Source organism: Diuraphis noxia, unplaced genomic scaffold, assembly GCF_037042655.1.
Source record: "Diuraphis noxia isolate RWA-SAM2 unplaced genomic scaffold, SU_Dnox_SAM2 contig0001, whole genome shotgun sequence".
NCBI classification, from domain to species: Eukaryota; Metazoa; Arthropoda; class Insecta; order Hemiptera; family Aphididae; genus Diuraphis; species Diuraphis noxia.
In genome coordinates, this window is record NW_028301711.1 from 74,828,346 (window position 1) to 74,844,832 (window position 16,487).

Below are 16,487 nucleotides of genomic sequence, written 5' to 3' on the forward strand. Positions count from 1 at the left end.
AGAATGGATAGTAATCAAAGAGCTATGCATTGTATTAAGACCATTCAAATCAACAACAAAAGTAGTAAGTGGAAAAATGTAATTGACTGCATCAATGATTTTTCCCATCGTAAACGGACTCACTGAAGTTTGCTCTACAACAATGTATAAACCTGAACTTGACTCAAGGACACATGCTGTAGTCAACAGCATATCAAATTCAATGAAAAATATAAGTAGTCGGGGGAATATTTCCCATAGCAAGACACTAGCTAAATTCACTTTTTTAGATCCACATATTAAAAGTATACTATTTTCTTTAAATCCCAGCTTTTCTGAAAATATTAAAACCGAAATGACTGATGAAATTACTTACATTATTCAAAATATAAGATCAAAGAACACAGACAATCCACTTACTCTACATAACAACGAACAAGAACCTTTGGTTGAAAATGAAGGTATAGAATTTTCTCTGGAATTTTCAATTTGGAGTAGTTAGATATTCATGTAAACCAATCAAGACCAATTAATACAAATCGATCCAGAGCCATATTAGAAGTACAAAATTACCTTGATGATGCATTAATTCCTAGAACACAAGATCCGTTAGAGTGGTAATGAAAGAATTTTTATAATTTTCCGAATTAATCAATTTTAGTACAAAATATTTTTTGTTACCAAGCAACATCGGTTCCGTGCGAGAGAGTTTTTTCCAAAACAGGATTAATAATAAAATGATCGACAATATAATTTAAAAACTGAAAAAGTAAAACAAATAATATTTTTAAACAAAAATGAGTCAGTTGCACAAGATTGATTTTATTTATTTATTTGTAATACCTAAATATCAAATGGAGACACAAATACTTTTTTATTTATTTTTATTGAATTATTTAAGACTTACTATTATTATTGTGGTCATTATAAATATTTTACTGAATTACCAAATACTCTATATAGAGTATTTGGAATTACTGATCAACAATTTTTATGAACATTTAAAATTTGACTATAATATTAATATTATACAACAACAATAATATTGTATTAACTTTTTGTTTATGATATGGTTTATGATAACTGAATAACTGATAACAGTGATAACGAGTAACGATAATGACATGATCAGTGATCACTGTTGTTATTTTATATATAAGTAACAGGCACTGTTACTGCTAATCATTCGGTCCAGTGAAAAGTAGCAGTAACGTTATTCGTAGTGTGTACGTCATGAGCATGTGGTTGTACGTCGACGCGTTGTTGTTATCAGCAATAACTTTTAAGTAATTACACATTCACATGCTGTGAATTGTGATTCATGATAAATTAATTTCTCAGTCTGCGATTGCAAATTGATATTCAGTATTAATTTTTTTTCATTATTGCTTTCACTTTTTCTGCTTGCGTTGGTTTATAAACGCATATCCCTTTCGTGGCATTTTTACTTCTTATTTTCGTTCGTGTTTGAAAATCGAACATGAATAACGCTCCTGAAAAAGATCTGACCACTCTGGTTCAGCAGGTAAGACGATCTGCATTTAATAATATACGGTATATTATTAAATTGATTACATTTTTAAACAATTACCCACATATTCCGGATAAATTAATGAATAAATAATATATGTATGTGCAGTAGGTTTGACCATAATTTTTGGTTAGGTTATGATGTTATGTACTAGCTCTACCATGATAAAATATAAAATTTGAGTCCATTGAGCATTTAAATAATAGTTACCAATTGATATACACTGTAGAATCATGGTTAGATTAATAATCTATCAGATATCAGACCAGAAGACTGTTGGATTATTGGAGATTCATAAAAATACCGACAAAAATTGTATTTAACACAATCCTAAATAATACTACACAATAACTTACTAATGCACAATTCACTCATCAATGTTAATTGTATAAAAATAACATATTTAATTGGTTCATTCCAAATTAAAACAATTACTTAGTTTTATAGCTTATGATAATAATGTTATGGTATATTAAAAGGGTGGGCAACTAGCGTCCCGCGAGCCTTTTTTATTTGGCCCGAGCTACATTTTCAAATTGCATCATACAATTTTAAAGTTTGTCGTCTATACTCTATAATCTATAATGTAATAGTCTATACTCTATTTTATCGTTATAAGAATTTTTATCTGGTATTGAACATTGTTTAATGTATAAATGTCATAAATAGTTATAGTTGGTATATACACTTGTATATATACGTATAGCTTTTAACCATGGCCGTTTGTACCGACCTATTTAATTATATCAGTTTCTTTGTATCGTTGTGTCGTGCTGTCGTTGAATTTATTATTTTCGGTATTCGTAGTGCCTAATAATGTCTGCAAAAAAGTGTAAAATTGATGATGAATATAGAACTTTTAACACCTCATGAGAGAATGACTATTTATTTATTATTAACAAACAAAAAATTTCAATGTTATTGCGATCTTAAAAGGATATAATTTAAAAAGACATTACATGACAAATCATTTGTCCAAATATGAAAAATACCTGGTTGATGCAAGAGAGAGTGTTGTAATTGGTCTCAAATGAAAACTTCAATCAAAACAAAATGTGATGACAAAATCAACTTCACAACAATCAAGTTTATTGGCTTCGTATATAATTTCTAACAAACTAGCAAAATCTAAAAAATCATTGAATGATGATGAATTTGTTTTAACTGCAGTAAAAATGTCTAAATCAATTAACGAAAACAAAATTGCCAATGAATTTGAAAAAATATCACTTTCAAGACGCACAGTGACACGGCGTGTAACTGACACTGATAGTGTCATTCGTAAGACATTGCAAACTATTATGACGGATTATGCATATTTTTCGATTGCATTGGACGAAAGCACAGATGTTTCAGATATAAGTCAACTTTTGATTTTTGTTAGAGTTATATCTCCACTGTTTGAAGTGTATGAAGAGCTATTAGAATTATATTCCTTGCATGAAATTACCAAAGGAAGTGATATATTTAATGCAGTAAAAAACGTAATTAAACTATTTGGTAGACTCAAAAGAATGTCATAGATTGTGATAGATGGTGCCAAAGCCATGGTTGTCAAAAATATTGGTTTTGTTGGTTTATTACGCAAATCTAACGTTAATGTTCCTGCTATACATTGTATTATTCATCAGGAAGTGTTGTGTGGAAAAATAATGAAGCTTGACGGAGTTATGAATACTGAATTTAAAATTACTAATCGGATTAGAGTAGACAACGGTAATTTTAACCACAGTAATTTTATTACATATCTGGAAGAACTTGATTGTGGGTATGGTGATTTACTATTACACACGAATGTACGCTGGTTAAGTTGTGGAAAGTATGTCAAATGTTTTTTTGTTTTTAGAAAAGAAATACTTGTGTTTCTTAAAACGAATATTAAAACTGACACTATGTATTTGGAAAATCAAATGGTTGATAAACAATTTTTATGTTCATTGGCATTTTAACTGATATTTATCAACATTTAAATAAATTAAATTTATAACTTCAAGGTAAAAAACAAACAATTTCTCAAATTATTGTATTTTTAGATGGATTCAGAAAAATATTGGTAGTTTTTAAAAATGTATTCGTAGAAAAATAACTAACACATTTTCTGTGTTGTAAAATGAACAGCGAGTTTAATTTTTAAAATTACATTACCCACTTGGACTAATTAACTGTAGAATTCAAAAGACGATTTGAAGAAGTTAAACTTATGCTCCCTCAAATAAATTTGTTTAATAATCCAATGGCAGTTGAAATTTAAAAGCTAGATGCTGAACTTCAATTAGAATTATGTGAGTTGCAATCAGGTCCATTATTATTATCTTCAAAAGAGATTGACATAAAATTTTGAAAAAAATTACCTATTCTTAAATATCCACTCTTACGAGAGTTCGCATTAAAAATGTTATCCATGTTTGGAACTACTTACATTTGTGAATGTACATTTTCAAACATGAAACATTAAATCAAAACATAGAAATCAACTTACAGATGAAACATTAAGTCACCTACTTCGTGTCTCTTCGTCCGAAATAGAAGTCGATTTTGTCGCGATGTCATTAGAAGCCGCACATGCTCAAAACTCGCACTAAAAAATATTTAATTAAATTATTTTTAATAACCCTTTTTGTATTACCTAATACATTATAAATAAAATAAATGCTAATTAAAACGTATATTTTGAACGACTTTTTTTTTGCTTTCTATGCTCTGGCTCACTAGATTTTAATTTTCTAAAATTTCCCATCCCAGGTATATTATAATGAAAACTAAAAATAGCTAGTTTACTGGACTAAATAACTGAGATTGACTGTAGTTTTTTTGTTGCTTAAAAAATATCTGTCATCTGTATCCTATTTATAATATTATACATAAATCATAAATGAATAATAATGTTTTATTATATTTTTTTTTTAATATCATTTCTTTTAGTTGGCTGCTCCAGACTTGCAAAATAAAAATGCAAAAAAAAGAGGTAAGGTTGTTGTTTAATACGGTTATTTTGCAATATATTAGACATTTTAATTTTTGTGATTATTTATGTGGCTACTAGGCTGAAAAGATTTGTCTTTTATTTTTATTAACATAAACACAAAATATCCTAGTAATCAGACATAGCTGATAACCTGTTTAGGTTAGACTAAGCTTTCGCTTCAATTTTTGTCAAACATTTTAATTTGAATAACTTATAATAAACATCTTACCTTTCATGGTGGAGTGAGAATTTCAATTATGTTAAAAATAAAATATGAACTCTTAAGTTGCTCTAAAAATAAAAAAATATGTTAAATCCGATGTTCTACAGCTCCAGTCTGTGTACTGTAATTTTATGACGACAGTTTTAATGGATTTATGTTTTTGCTTATTGTATTATTAATTTGTTGGTTTTTTTTTTTAAAATTATTTTAAGAAAACTTATACCAGTAAAAAGTTAAGAAATTGTATTTTATGTAAATTAATTCTATGACCTATTTATTGGCTCTATATTTTTATAGTAGATATATGCATTTCTTTGTAGTAGTAATAACATGACTAATAATAATAACAACAATGATAGTTTACCTCACTTAAGATCTATGATATAATTATTGAAATGTAGCATTTCATACATTTTATTCTACTTAATTACCGTCAATCAGGGTGACTTGGAACGATTTTGACCTTTTAACTACTGTAATACATTCATTATTGATAATTAAGTTCTGTAAAAAATCATGCAGTGTCGCACACCTCCAAGGAATAGATTAAGTAAAAAAAAAAAAAAAGTTTTTGAGTAAATTAAGGTAAAAAATAAATAAAAAGTGCTTGTTCCAAGTCACCCGGGGTGTTGGGTGACTTGGAACATGCGTTTTTTCAAATGCAGCTTGCATTTAATCATTGGTGGAAGGTCACTTGGAACACTACAATTATTTAAAAAAAAAAAAAGTGTTTAAAACCATATTTTTATTAATTTAAAAACAATTTAACATATTTTTAAAACTGTTTATTACAAAATAATACTTTTTCTTATAAGTTGCAGTCTTTGCTCACAAAATAAATCTAACAAACATAATTATAAAATTAAACTTTATATACAACAAAAAATAAAACAGTTTAAACTGACTTGTAAAACAATAGATACAACATAAGTATTTCTTTTTTGAACCTTACAATTTAATATTTATAACAAAAAACAATATAACAATAACCAAAAACCATATTTTTATTAATTTAAAAACAATTTTACATTTTTTTAAAACTGTTTATTACAAAATAATACTTTTTCTTATAAGTTGCAGTCTTTGCTCACAAAATAAATTTAACAAACATATTAATAAAATTAAACTTTATATTCAACAAAAAATAAAACAGTTTAAACTGACTTGTAAAACAATAGATACAACATAAGTATTTTTTTTGAACCTTACAATTTAATATTTATAACAAAAAACAATATAACAATAACCAAAAATTAATGTTATTGATTTTAAAACTTAACAATTTAAATGTTTACAGTAGATAAGGAACTAATTTTTATTCAAACTGATAGTTGCCTCTTCTCTCTTTTATGACCTTTAATTTTTGTATAACTTGATTTTTTCCAACATATGCTTCATCTATTATAAAAGGAAAAGAAAAACATCCTCTCATACTTTGGCTCTTTCTAAGGAACCGGCACAGTAAATTATTCTCCTCTGTTTCAGTAATTTGTCCCACGTATTCTTCAAAGTTGCCTCTTACAGTTTCAAATTTTACCTTAACAAAATCATCTATTTTTAGGTTATTAATAAGTCAATCTATTATTTCGGATTTCGTTCAATGCATTTTCTAAAGTTTTTTCCGAAAAATTTCGGTAAGTACGACTGCCGGGTGTTCGTTTATAATAGTTCGGCATGTTCCAAGTCACCCAATTATTTTTTACGGAAAATAAAACCAACCCTGAAAAATGTAAATAATATTATTTCCTAATTCTACTTAACAATTAACACTAACAACACATTAGGAATTCACTAAAAAATAACAATACCTTGAATTTTGAAGCTGAAGTACCACTTTTGCAGCTCTTAATTAAGGAGTTGAAAATTTGGATTTTTTTTATTAAATTATGGTTGTATCACATTGTTTATTGATAAGAGATAACACATTTTCGATGATAATGAAACGTTTACAAAACGTTCCGAAAAATATTGCTGTGGAGGCAGAATTTTATTTCCCTTATCTAGTATAAAATTAAACGCTGTTATCAAAAAATAACACAATTGTTCCAAGTCACCTCCCAGTTCCAAGTCACCCTGATTGACGGTATATATATTCTAACTTAAAAAAAAAAATAAATATTCAATATTGTATTTATTAAATTTATAATCAGAATTAAAAACAATAAAAAGTTTGTTAAAGTAATTCAGGAACTAATTAATAATATATTGATGAATTACAAAGGTTCTACTTCTGCATCAAAATCACAAAAGTCTGTTGAAGACATTAGTAAACAACAGGGTAAGTTTGTGGAATTACCAGGAGCTGAAATGGGAAAAGTTGTTGTTAGATTTCCTCCAGAAGCAAGTGGGTTAGTGCCTATGATGTATTTTGTACATTCTGCTATATGCTTTTTAGTTGATAAAAAATGTTTAATTAATTAATAATACATTGTTTTCAGATATTTGCATATTGGACATGCCAAAGCTGCTCTATTAAATCAGCACTATCAATTGGCTTTTAATGGCCGTCTTATAATGCGTTTTGATGATACCAATCCAGCAAAGGAGAAGGAAGATTTTGAGAAGGTAAAAAAGAAATATACATCATAAAATGAATTCTGAAAAAATGTCTTCATTTTATTTTTACTATTTTTTGTCTATTTTAAAGAATATTTAAATAAAAACCATATATTAAATAATGAGTTAATTTCGGTTTATTTTATTTTGTTGAAGGTTATATTAGAAGACGTGGACATGTTGAAAATAAAGCCTGATACTTTTACTTATACTTCTGATTATTTTGATAAAATGTTAGATTTATGTGAGAATGGGATGTTAAAAGAAGGATTAGCTTATGTGGATGACACGGATGGAGATAAAATACGTTTGGAGCGTGAACAAAGGATAGAATCAATAAATCGAAATAACTGTAAGCCTTATAATTTATATCTTTTTAAAAATTAAAAAAAACTCAAATACTCAATCATTAACTACCTTACAGAGTTTTGAATTAAAGTTTATATCTTCGTTATTATTATCAATAGCATTGACTTATTCAGGTGTGTGCACTGTGCAGGGTGTTGCTTGTAATACTATTGCCACATCTTCTAGGGGTGGCAGTATTGCATTTTAGTTACCGTTATTAAGGTTAATATTGGTATAGACTGGTAACCGATACTTCAATATTTGCTATTATTCAGTATTTGCAGTATTTTAATATCAAACAAAATTAATGCAAAAAGAAAATTAATTAAATATTGTCATTTACTATTTTATTTCAATATTTAAATTATTTATTCTTATTATTATAAATTTAATTTATTAGTTTAATTTTTTTTTTTTGCAGTACAGCTAAAAACTTCCCACTAGTAAGCTAGTACACATATCAAATATCAATATGTTTTCCTTCTTATCTGATTAAGTGTAGAAAATTATTTGCTTTATGATTTCCACCAATCAAGATAATACCTAGTTTATAATACCAAATTCTGCTCTATATTCAATGAACTGAAAGTGACATCATTAATTTATATTTTAATATGCTGCGTCAGCTAGTGCAGCTTATCCTTTAATAAAAAAAATATAAATGATAACAATTTTTATTAGAGAAGACATATATTATATAGTTCAATATATTAAATTTATATCATGAAATTTTTTAAATTAATTTACTCTCATTTCAGCAATTGAAAAGAACCTAGAACTGTGGAAACAAATGGTTTTAGGTTCAGAAATCGGTCAAAAGTGTTGTGTTCGGGCAAAAATTGATATGCAATCAGCAAATGGATGTTTACGAGATCCTACAATATATCGTTGCAAACCTGAACCCCATCCAAGAACCAGTGATAAATATAAGTAAGGAACATATTATTTATTTATATAATTTAAAAATTATTTATACGATTAATAAATATTTATTCGTATGAATTTCTTTCAGGGTATATCCAACTTATGACTTTGCTTGTCCTATTGTGGATAGTCTTGAAGGTGTTACTCATTGTTTGCGTACCACAGAGTATACTGATCGTGATGCACAATATTATTGGTTTTGTGATGCATTAAAACTTGGTACTCGCAGCAATGAAACCAGACCTTATGTGTGGTCGTATTCAAGATTAAATATGACTAATACTGTTCTGTCGAAAAGAAAGTTGACTTGGTTTGTTGAGCAAGGCTATGTTGATGGATGGTTAGTAAAATTAATAAATATATCTACTTTAATAAATTACATAGTATAGAATTATATAATATAATTTAATAAAATATAATTTTTCATTCAAGGGATGATCCACGTATGCCAACTGTTCGTGGTGTATTAAGGAGAGGAATGCAGGTGGAAGCATTGAAACAATTTATAGTTGCCCAAGGATCTTCCAGAACTGTTACAGCTATGCAATGGGATAAAATTTGGTCATTAAACCGCAGTATTGTTGATTCAATAGCACCAAGGCATACTGCTTTGTTATTATCTAATTCGAATAAAGACAATGCAGTATTATCTTATCCACCAGTTGAAGTTGTGGTAGAGAATGTTGAAAAACCATATAAAATTAACAATGTCCCTAAACATCCTAAAAATTCTCAATTAGGATTAAAAAATTGTGTCTGGGCTGGACCTAAAATTCTTATAGATTACAGTGATGCAGAGTTATTAGAAGCTGGACGTCGAGCAACATTTATTAATTGGGGTAATCTTTTGATAAACCGCATAGAAAGGTAATACTTATTGATTAAAAATCATAACAATATATGAATAATTTTTTTGCATATTTGCTCCTTTAGAAACCAAAATGATAATAAAATAGAGAGAATTTATGCAGTCTCTGACCTTGAAAACACAGATTTCAAATCTACAGTGAAAGTTACGTGGCTACCAAAAACTGATTATTCAGATTCTGACCAAGTTTTGCCTATTCTGATACCAGTCGTTTGTGTTTATTTTGATCATTTAATAAGTAAAGCAGTATTAGCCAAAGATGAAGATTTCAAGCAATACTTAAATATAGAAAATAGTCGTTGGGAACTACAAATGTTAGGTGATTCAGAATTGAAAGACTTAAAAAAAGGTGAAGTGATTCAGTTGCAACGTAGAGGCTATTTTATTTGTGATTCAACGTACCAGCCATACAGGTAAAAATTAATTAATGTAATTTTTGTTGGCTTTATTAAAGAAAAATATTATATTATTATTTAAAGCATACATACTGGGAAGGAAACACCAATAGTGTTGTTTAACATTCCTGATGGTCACACAAAAACAGTTAATCCAATAACCACTGTTCCTTTAACAATCGCCACAAATAATATCAAGGTAATTATAATTAAACATACTGATATATATCGAAATAAAAATGTTTGCATATAATAGTTTGTAATCATCGATAAAATGTTATTTTTGATTTACATGATGGGCATTATATGCATGAACTGAATTTTGTTAGTTTAAAAAAAAAATTTTTGTCATCCAAATTTATGTATTTGATTTATTTGTGATTTTTTAAAACTCATAAGTTTTTTTTATGAATTGTATACCTTTTACTTGTAGCTTATAAAACTATGTTCACTTGGATGTCTAGTGCTGTTTTAATGACTAATGTCACCTTATAAACTTATTTTTTCATTTGATTTACAATAATATTTTATTAATGTTCATGTCGTGACGTTTTTTTAAAACTATTCATTGATTTCTTGCTTAAAAATAAGTTATTAAACTCATTTTAGAATAATTGTAATTTTGGTCTTATTGCAGAAAAATACAAACACAAATGTCAATAATTTAATCAATCAGATAATCGCTCAAGCTAATAAAGTACAAAATATGAAGGTATGACAAATTTTTTTAATGTTATTTTTCAATTACTTGATATTTTAATTTACTAAATTGAATCAGGAGAGCAAAATTATATTATGTTTCTTTTAAAAAACGCCTTAAAATAGTTATTTAATGTTGATGTATTTATTCATACATTTATTTTTATTCTCATTAGTTAAGTAATGAAGAAAGCTTTTCCTCCCTATGTTGACTACATTAATTTTCATTTCTTCGTCAACACTATTTTTAGTACTAGTCCTACTTGAATATATTATCTTATACTCCTACCATATTTATTTTGCTTTCTCTCCTTTCCACTTAGTTTCATGAACACAACACATATTAACTTTCCTCCTCTTTAACACTTCTGCTAATTCTCTACTTCTGCCTGTCAACGTTCCGACATTCCACGTGCCTATTCTCACTTTATACTTGTCTCTTACCTAGATTCACACACTCCAACATCCATTACTCTTCCATCTATTATATTCTCTCTCACCTGTCGTTCCCGCACATTCAAGATGGGATAAACCACCTACGTAGATGAGGACTTCTCAGCATGTTTGACACAAATTTTACACCAACTTTCAATTTTTGATAGCCTCTTTAGACTCTTATGACTGTCTGAGGAGCCTTGGAGCTTTTTGAACATTCACTAAAATATCAAAATTGATAAAAAAAATTTAGTTTTTCATCATAAACGATGTGAATTATATTTTGTGTTATATATAATTATAATTAACCATAAAAAATATTCAAACCTACAAATATCCTTACTCTAATCCTAAGCGTACATTTTTGAGTCAATTAATAATTAAAAAATGTATAAATGTCGTAATTAAACATGTTTTAAATTTTAGAACGAGTTAGAAAAAGCTGAGAAAGAGTTGCTTACATTGAAAGCAGAATATAAAACTATTGCAGGCGTTGATTTTCCTGTGGGTGGTATTCCCACTCCACAGCAATCCGATAAATCTAATTCTGAACCAAGTAAACCTTCAGTAGATAAAATAGTGTTGCAAATAAATGAACAAGGCGATAAAGTGCGAGCAATGAAAAATAATAAAGCTTCTAAAGTATGTAATAATTTCACCTTCTTTATTATGTCAAAATCTTACTTAAAAATTATGTAATATATATGACGTATGTATACGAATTTCATTATGTAGGCAGAAATTGGCGAAGCTGTGAAAATTCTACTTGCTTTGAAATCAGAGTATAAAACAATTGCAGGCGTTGATTTTCCTGTGGGTGGTATTCCCACTCCACAGCAATCGGATAAATCTAATTCTGAACCAAATAAACCTTCAGTAGATAAAATAGTGTTGCAAATAAATGAACAAGGCGATAAAGTGCGAGCAATGAAAAATAATAAAGCTTCTAAAGTATGTAACAATTTCACCTTCTTTATTATGTCAAAATCTTACTTAAAAATTATGTAATATATATGACGTATATATACGAATTTCATTATGTAGGCAGAAATTGGCGAAGCTGTGAAAATTCTACTTGCTTTGAAAGCGGAGTATAAAACAATTGCGGGCGTTGATTTTCCTGTGGGTGGTATTCCCACTCCACAGCAATCCGATAAATCTAATTCTGAACCAAGTAAACCTTCAGTAGATAAAATAGTGTTGCAAATAAATGAACAAGGCGATAAAGTGCGAGCAATGAAAAATAATAAAGCTTCTAAAGTATGTAATAATTTCACCTTCTTTATTATGTCAAAATCTTACTTAAAAATTATGTAATATATATGACGTATGTATACGAATTTCATTATGTAGGCAGAAATTGGCGAAGCTGTGAAAATTCTACTTGCTTTGAAATCAGAGTATAAAACAATTGCAGGCGTTGATTTTCCTGTGGGTGGTATTCCCACTCCACAGCAATCGGATAAATCTAATTCTGAACCAAATAAACCTTCAGTAGATAAAATAGTGTTGCAAATAAATGAACAAGGCGATAAAGTGCGAGCAATGAAAAATAATAAAGCTTCTAAAGTATGTAACAATTTCACCTTCTTTATTATGTCAAAATCTTACTTAAAAATTATGTAATATATATGACGTATATATACGAATTTCATTATGTAGGCAGAAATTGGCGAAGCTGTGAAAATTCTACTTGCTTTGAAAGCGGAGTATAAAACAATTGCGGGCGTTGATTTTCCTGTGGGTGGTATTCCCACTCCACAGCAATCCGATAAATCTAATTCTGAACCAAGTAAACCTTCAGTAGATAAAATAGTGTTGCAAATAAATGAACAAGGCGATAAAGTGCGAGCAATGAAAAATAATAAAGCTTCTAAAGTATGTAATAATTTCACCTTCTTTATTATGTCAAAATCTTACTTAAAAATTATGTAATATATATGACGTATGTATACGAATTTCATTATGTAGGCAGAAATTGGCGAAGCTGTGAAAATTCTACTTGCTTTGAAATCAGAGTATAAAACAATTGCAGGCGTTGATTTTCCTGTGGGTGGTATTCCCACTCCACAGCAATCGGATAAATCTAATTCTGAACCAAATAAACCTTCAGTAGATAAAATAGTGTTGCAAATTAATGAACAAGGCGATAAAGTGCGAGCAATGAAAAATAATAAAGCTTCTAAAGTATGTAACAATTTCACCTTCTTTATTATGTCAAAATCTTACTTAAAAATTATGTAATATATATGACGTATATATACGAATTTCATTATGTAGGCAGAAATTGGCGAAGCTGTGAAAATTCTACTTGCTTTGAAAGCGGAGTATAAAACAATTGCGGGCGTTGATTTTCCTGTGGGTGGTATTTCCAGTCCACAGCAATCTGATAAATCTAACTCTGAACCAAGTAAACCTTCCTCTGCTGTTTCAAAAGTATGTATATACTTACTGATTATTGTACATAAAAACACTAATTGGATAAAATTTCAATTTCTTTAAAATATTTGAGTCTTTGTTATAATAACCTTTTTTATTGCTTAATTTTATATGAAGAATAAAATATATTGCTTAAAAAGTATTTATATTTCTTAAAATAATTCAGACTCTTATGATGAATAGATAATACAAATCTCAAAATATCATAAATAAATAAAAATTAAAAAAAATTAATTTAACTAGCTTACTATGATATATTTTAATCCTTACAATCTAAAATAATTACAATCTAGAATATATTATTTGAACATGAATAATGAAATATTTTAGGATAAAAAATCGAAGAAGAAAGATAATATTGCTGTGACCACATCTATAAAGTCTGATAGCACCAACACCAAAAAAGTAACAAAATTAGGGTTGGAAGTACCAAAGGTATCGGAAAATCTTGGAGAATGGTATTCTCAAGTGTTGGTTAAAGGCGAAATGATTGAATATTATGATGTTAGTGGATGTTATGTGCTCAGGCCTTGGGCTTACAGAATATGGGAATTAATACAAGAGTGGTTTGATGCACGGATTAAAAGAAAGCCTCTTAATGTGCGGAATTGTTATTTCCCAATGTTTGTATCACAAGGAGCATTAGAAAGAGAGAAAGAACATATTGCAGATTTTGCACCAGAGGTAAAATTTCAATAACATAGAACATGAAATAAGATGAATGTTTACTGATATAATGAAATGAATGTCTTAATAGGTAGCTTGGGTTACCAAATCTGGTGAAACGGATTTAGCTGAACCTATTGCTATAAGGCCAACTAGTGAAACTGGGATGTACCCGGCTTTTGCGAAATGGATTCAGTCTTACAGAGATTTGCCGTTGAAGCTCAATCAATGGAACAGCGTTGTGGTACATTATTCGACAAAATTTAATTATTGAACTTTTGTAAGAATTTTATTTTAACATCTTATTTATTTATTTTAGAGGTGGGAATTCAAACACCCTCAACCTTTCTTGAGAACCAGAGAGTTTTTGTGGCAAGAAGGTCATAATGCATATGCAACTAGAGAAGAAGCAGAACGTGATGTATTAATAATATTAGGTTAGTTAAAAAAAGTATTGTAATTAATATTATTGTTATTTATTTGTTTGTTTGTGATGTGTTTAGGTTATTATGAGTATGTTTACAAGAATATGATGGCAGTACCTGTAATTAAAGGTAAAAAAACTGAAAAAGAAAAATTTGCTGGAGGAGAATTCACTACTACTTGTGAAGCATATGTAGCATCCAGTGGTCGAGCAATTCAAGGTGCCACTTCACATTATCTGGGTACCAATTTTGCTAAAATGTTTGATGTTCATTTTGAACATCCAGACACGCATGAGAAATCATTTGTTCATCAGATTTCGTTTGGTATGACAACTAGAACTATTGGTGTTATGGTAATGGTTCATGGTGATGACCGTGGGCTTGTTTTACCTCCACGCATTGCATCTATTCAAGTAAATATACCGTTCTCAAGCGTGTTTATAATGAATTTTAAATTAGTTGTTGATTGCCATTTTGCTAAACATATTACATTTAAATTTAGGTAATTATAGTACCATGTGGTGTGGGTGTTAGTACAGCAAATGAAGTCAGAGATAATTTGATTAGAACTTGCTTAGATGTATGTAACCGATTAAAAGGAGACATTGTGTTAGACAATGATGATGAAAATGACAATAGCGTTATTCAAAATCGTAATTCTAACTTAATGATAAGAGCGGATACCGATTTGCGAGATAATTATTCACCTGGTTGGAAATTCAACCACTGGGAGTTGAAGGTATTTATTTATTAGTTTTTTTTTATTATGAATGATCTATAAAAGATATTGTTAAAATGAATTTTTAGGGGGTTCCATTGAGGTTAGAAATTGGACCAAAAGATTTGGATCGAAACCAAATTGTAGCTGTTCGGCGAGATAATGGAGAGAAAATAACTATCCCCTTAGATGGACGTACAAAAGACGATGGAGAAGACAAGATGGTTGTAAGAATAACAGAGTTATTGAATCAAATACAGCATGATATGTACACTAAAGCAGAACAGGAAATGAAAGAAAATGTTGTGATATGTCGTAAATGGTCGGAGTGTGGTGCACATTTAGCAGCTAAACGTTTACTATTAATACCGTTTTGTGGACGTCCAATTTGCGAAGATAACATCAAACGGGATACTACATTGTATGAACATATTGTGCACACATAAGTTTAAAAATTAGTTTAATTTAATCTTTTTGTATTAATTATTCTATAGGGACGACGGTACTGCAGAAGTGGGAGCTTCGACAATGGGAGCAAAATCGTTATGTGTGCCATTTGAACAGCCCAAGGGAGCAGAAATATTAAAATCCAATGATCAATGTATACATCCAGAATGTGGGCAGCCAGCAGGGTCGTTTACCTTATTTGGCCGCAGTTATTAAATAAAATGTTCACTAAATGAAACTGAGAATGTCTGGCTTTTGTGTAAAAATTTAAAAATTTATGTTCATGATTAAATAAAATATAATAATTTGTAAATAGTTATTTGTTTTATCATTATCTCTACAAGTTACAATATTTCAACCATTTTTGTACATATTGCATGCGTGGAGGGGGATTTATAATATTAATCCAATATAAAACTGTGGCTGGGACACCTTTTAAACCAAAACACATCCTTTGAAATTCATAATTTCCTTTATCCATACTGAATGCAATTCTTTCTCTATCGTTAGGATGTATCGATATTTGGGTCCACTGGCCATTTCAAGGCATGTTAAGTATTTCGCTTTTTCCAGTTGATCCTGAATTGATATGATATCCGGCATTCGAAAAGCATCTCCTACTCTGAGGTTGTTTAACTTCCTAAAGCCGACTACCACTCAGAATTTCCTGGTTTCTGAACAATCTAATTTCTTTGGGATGATCAGCAGTGGAACGTCGCTTTGTCTTATGATTCCCTCCTCTTCTAACTGTTTTACTTAACCATTTATCTATGCTTTCTGAGAATATGGGAGCCTGTATGATAGCCTCGTTGATAGATTAGTTGAGTAGTACCAGTAGTACCGGGTGTCTTTATTTCGTGTTCAGCTGC

General features: G+C 29.0%; 1 protein-coding gene and 1 long non-coding RNA gene across 2 annotated transcripts; one reads left to right on the top strand and one right to left on the bottom strand.

Moving 5' to 3' along the window:
• Positions 1 to 321: 321 nt before the first annotated feature.
• On the bottom strand, positions 322 to 1,005 carry LOC149061698 (uncharacterized). The gene is made up of 3 exons (XR_016189499.1): positions 887 to 1,005; positions 661 to 740; positions 322 to 571 (listed from the first exon to the last, which is right to left on the bottom strand). It is a non-coding gene; the product is annotated as an uncharacterized LOC149061698 (long non-coding RNA).
• A 262-nt stretch (positions 1,006 to 1,267) lies between these two features.
• LOC107168838 (bifunctional glutamate/proline--tRNA ligase-like) lies at positions 1,268 to 15,933 on the top strand. Its single transcript, XM_089218191.1, has 25 exons — positions 1,268 to 1,504; positions 4,433 to 4,475; positions 6,920 to 7,046; positions 7,137 to 7,263; positions 7,411 to 7,606; positions 8,361 to 8,532; positions 8,615 to 8,866; positions 8,959 to 9,393; positions 9,460 to 9,807; positions 9,874 to 9,988; positions 10,427 to 10,501; positions 11,350 to 11,565; positions 11,659 to 11,874; positions 11,968 to 12,183; positions 12,277 to 12,492; positions 12,586 to 12,801; positions 12,895 to 13,110; positions 13,204 to 13,359; positions 13,693 to 14,046; positions 14,120 to 14,272; positions 14,348 to 14,465; positions 14,532 to 14,866; positions 14,956 to 15,192; positions 15,261 to 15,592; positions 15,666 to 15,933. Exons 1-25 carry the CDS (start codon positions 1,460 to 1,462, stop codon positions 15,832 to 15,834), a joined length of 5,085 nt encoding a protein of 1,694 aa, XP_089074317.1. The 5' UTR covers positions 1,268 to 1,459; the 3' UTR covers positions 15,835 to 15,933.
• Positions 15,934 to 16,487: the final 554 nt, after the last annotated feature.

What these genes read in the sequence shown, in the direction of transcription:
- LOC107168838 (XM_089218191.1), top strand. Translation starts at nt 1,460, where the DNA reads ATGAATAACGCTCCTGAAAAAGATCTGACCACTCTGGTTCAGCAG. An exon ending in TGACCACTCTGGTTCAGCAG is followed by an intron (nt 1,505 to 4,432) that starts GTAAGACGATCT and finishes CATTTCTTTTAG; the next exon opens with TTGGCTGCTCCAGACTTGCA. An exon ending in CACGCATTGCATCTATTCAA is followed by an intron (nt 14,867 to 14,955) that starts GTAAATATACCG and finishes ATTTAAATTTAG; the next exon opens with GTAATTATAGTACCATGTGG.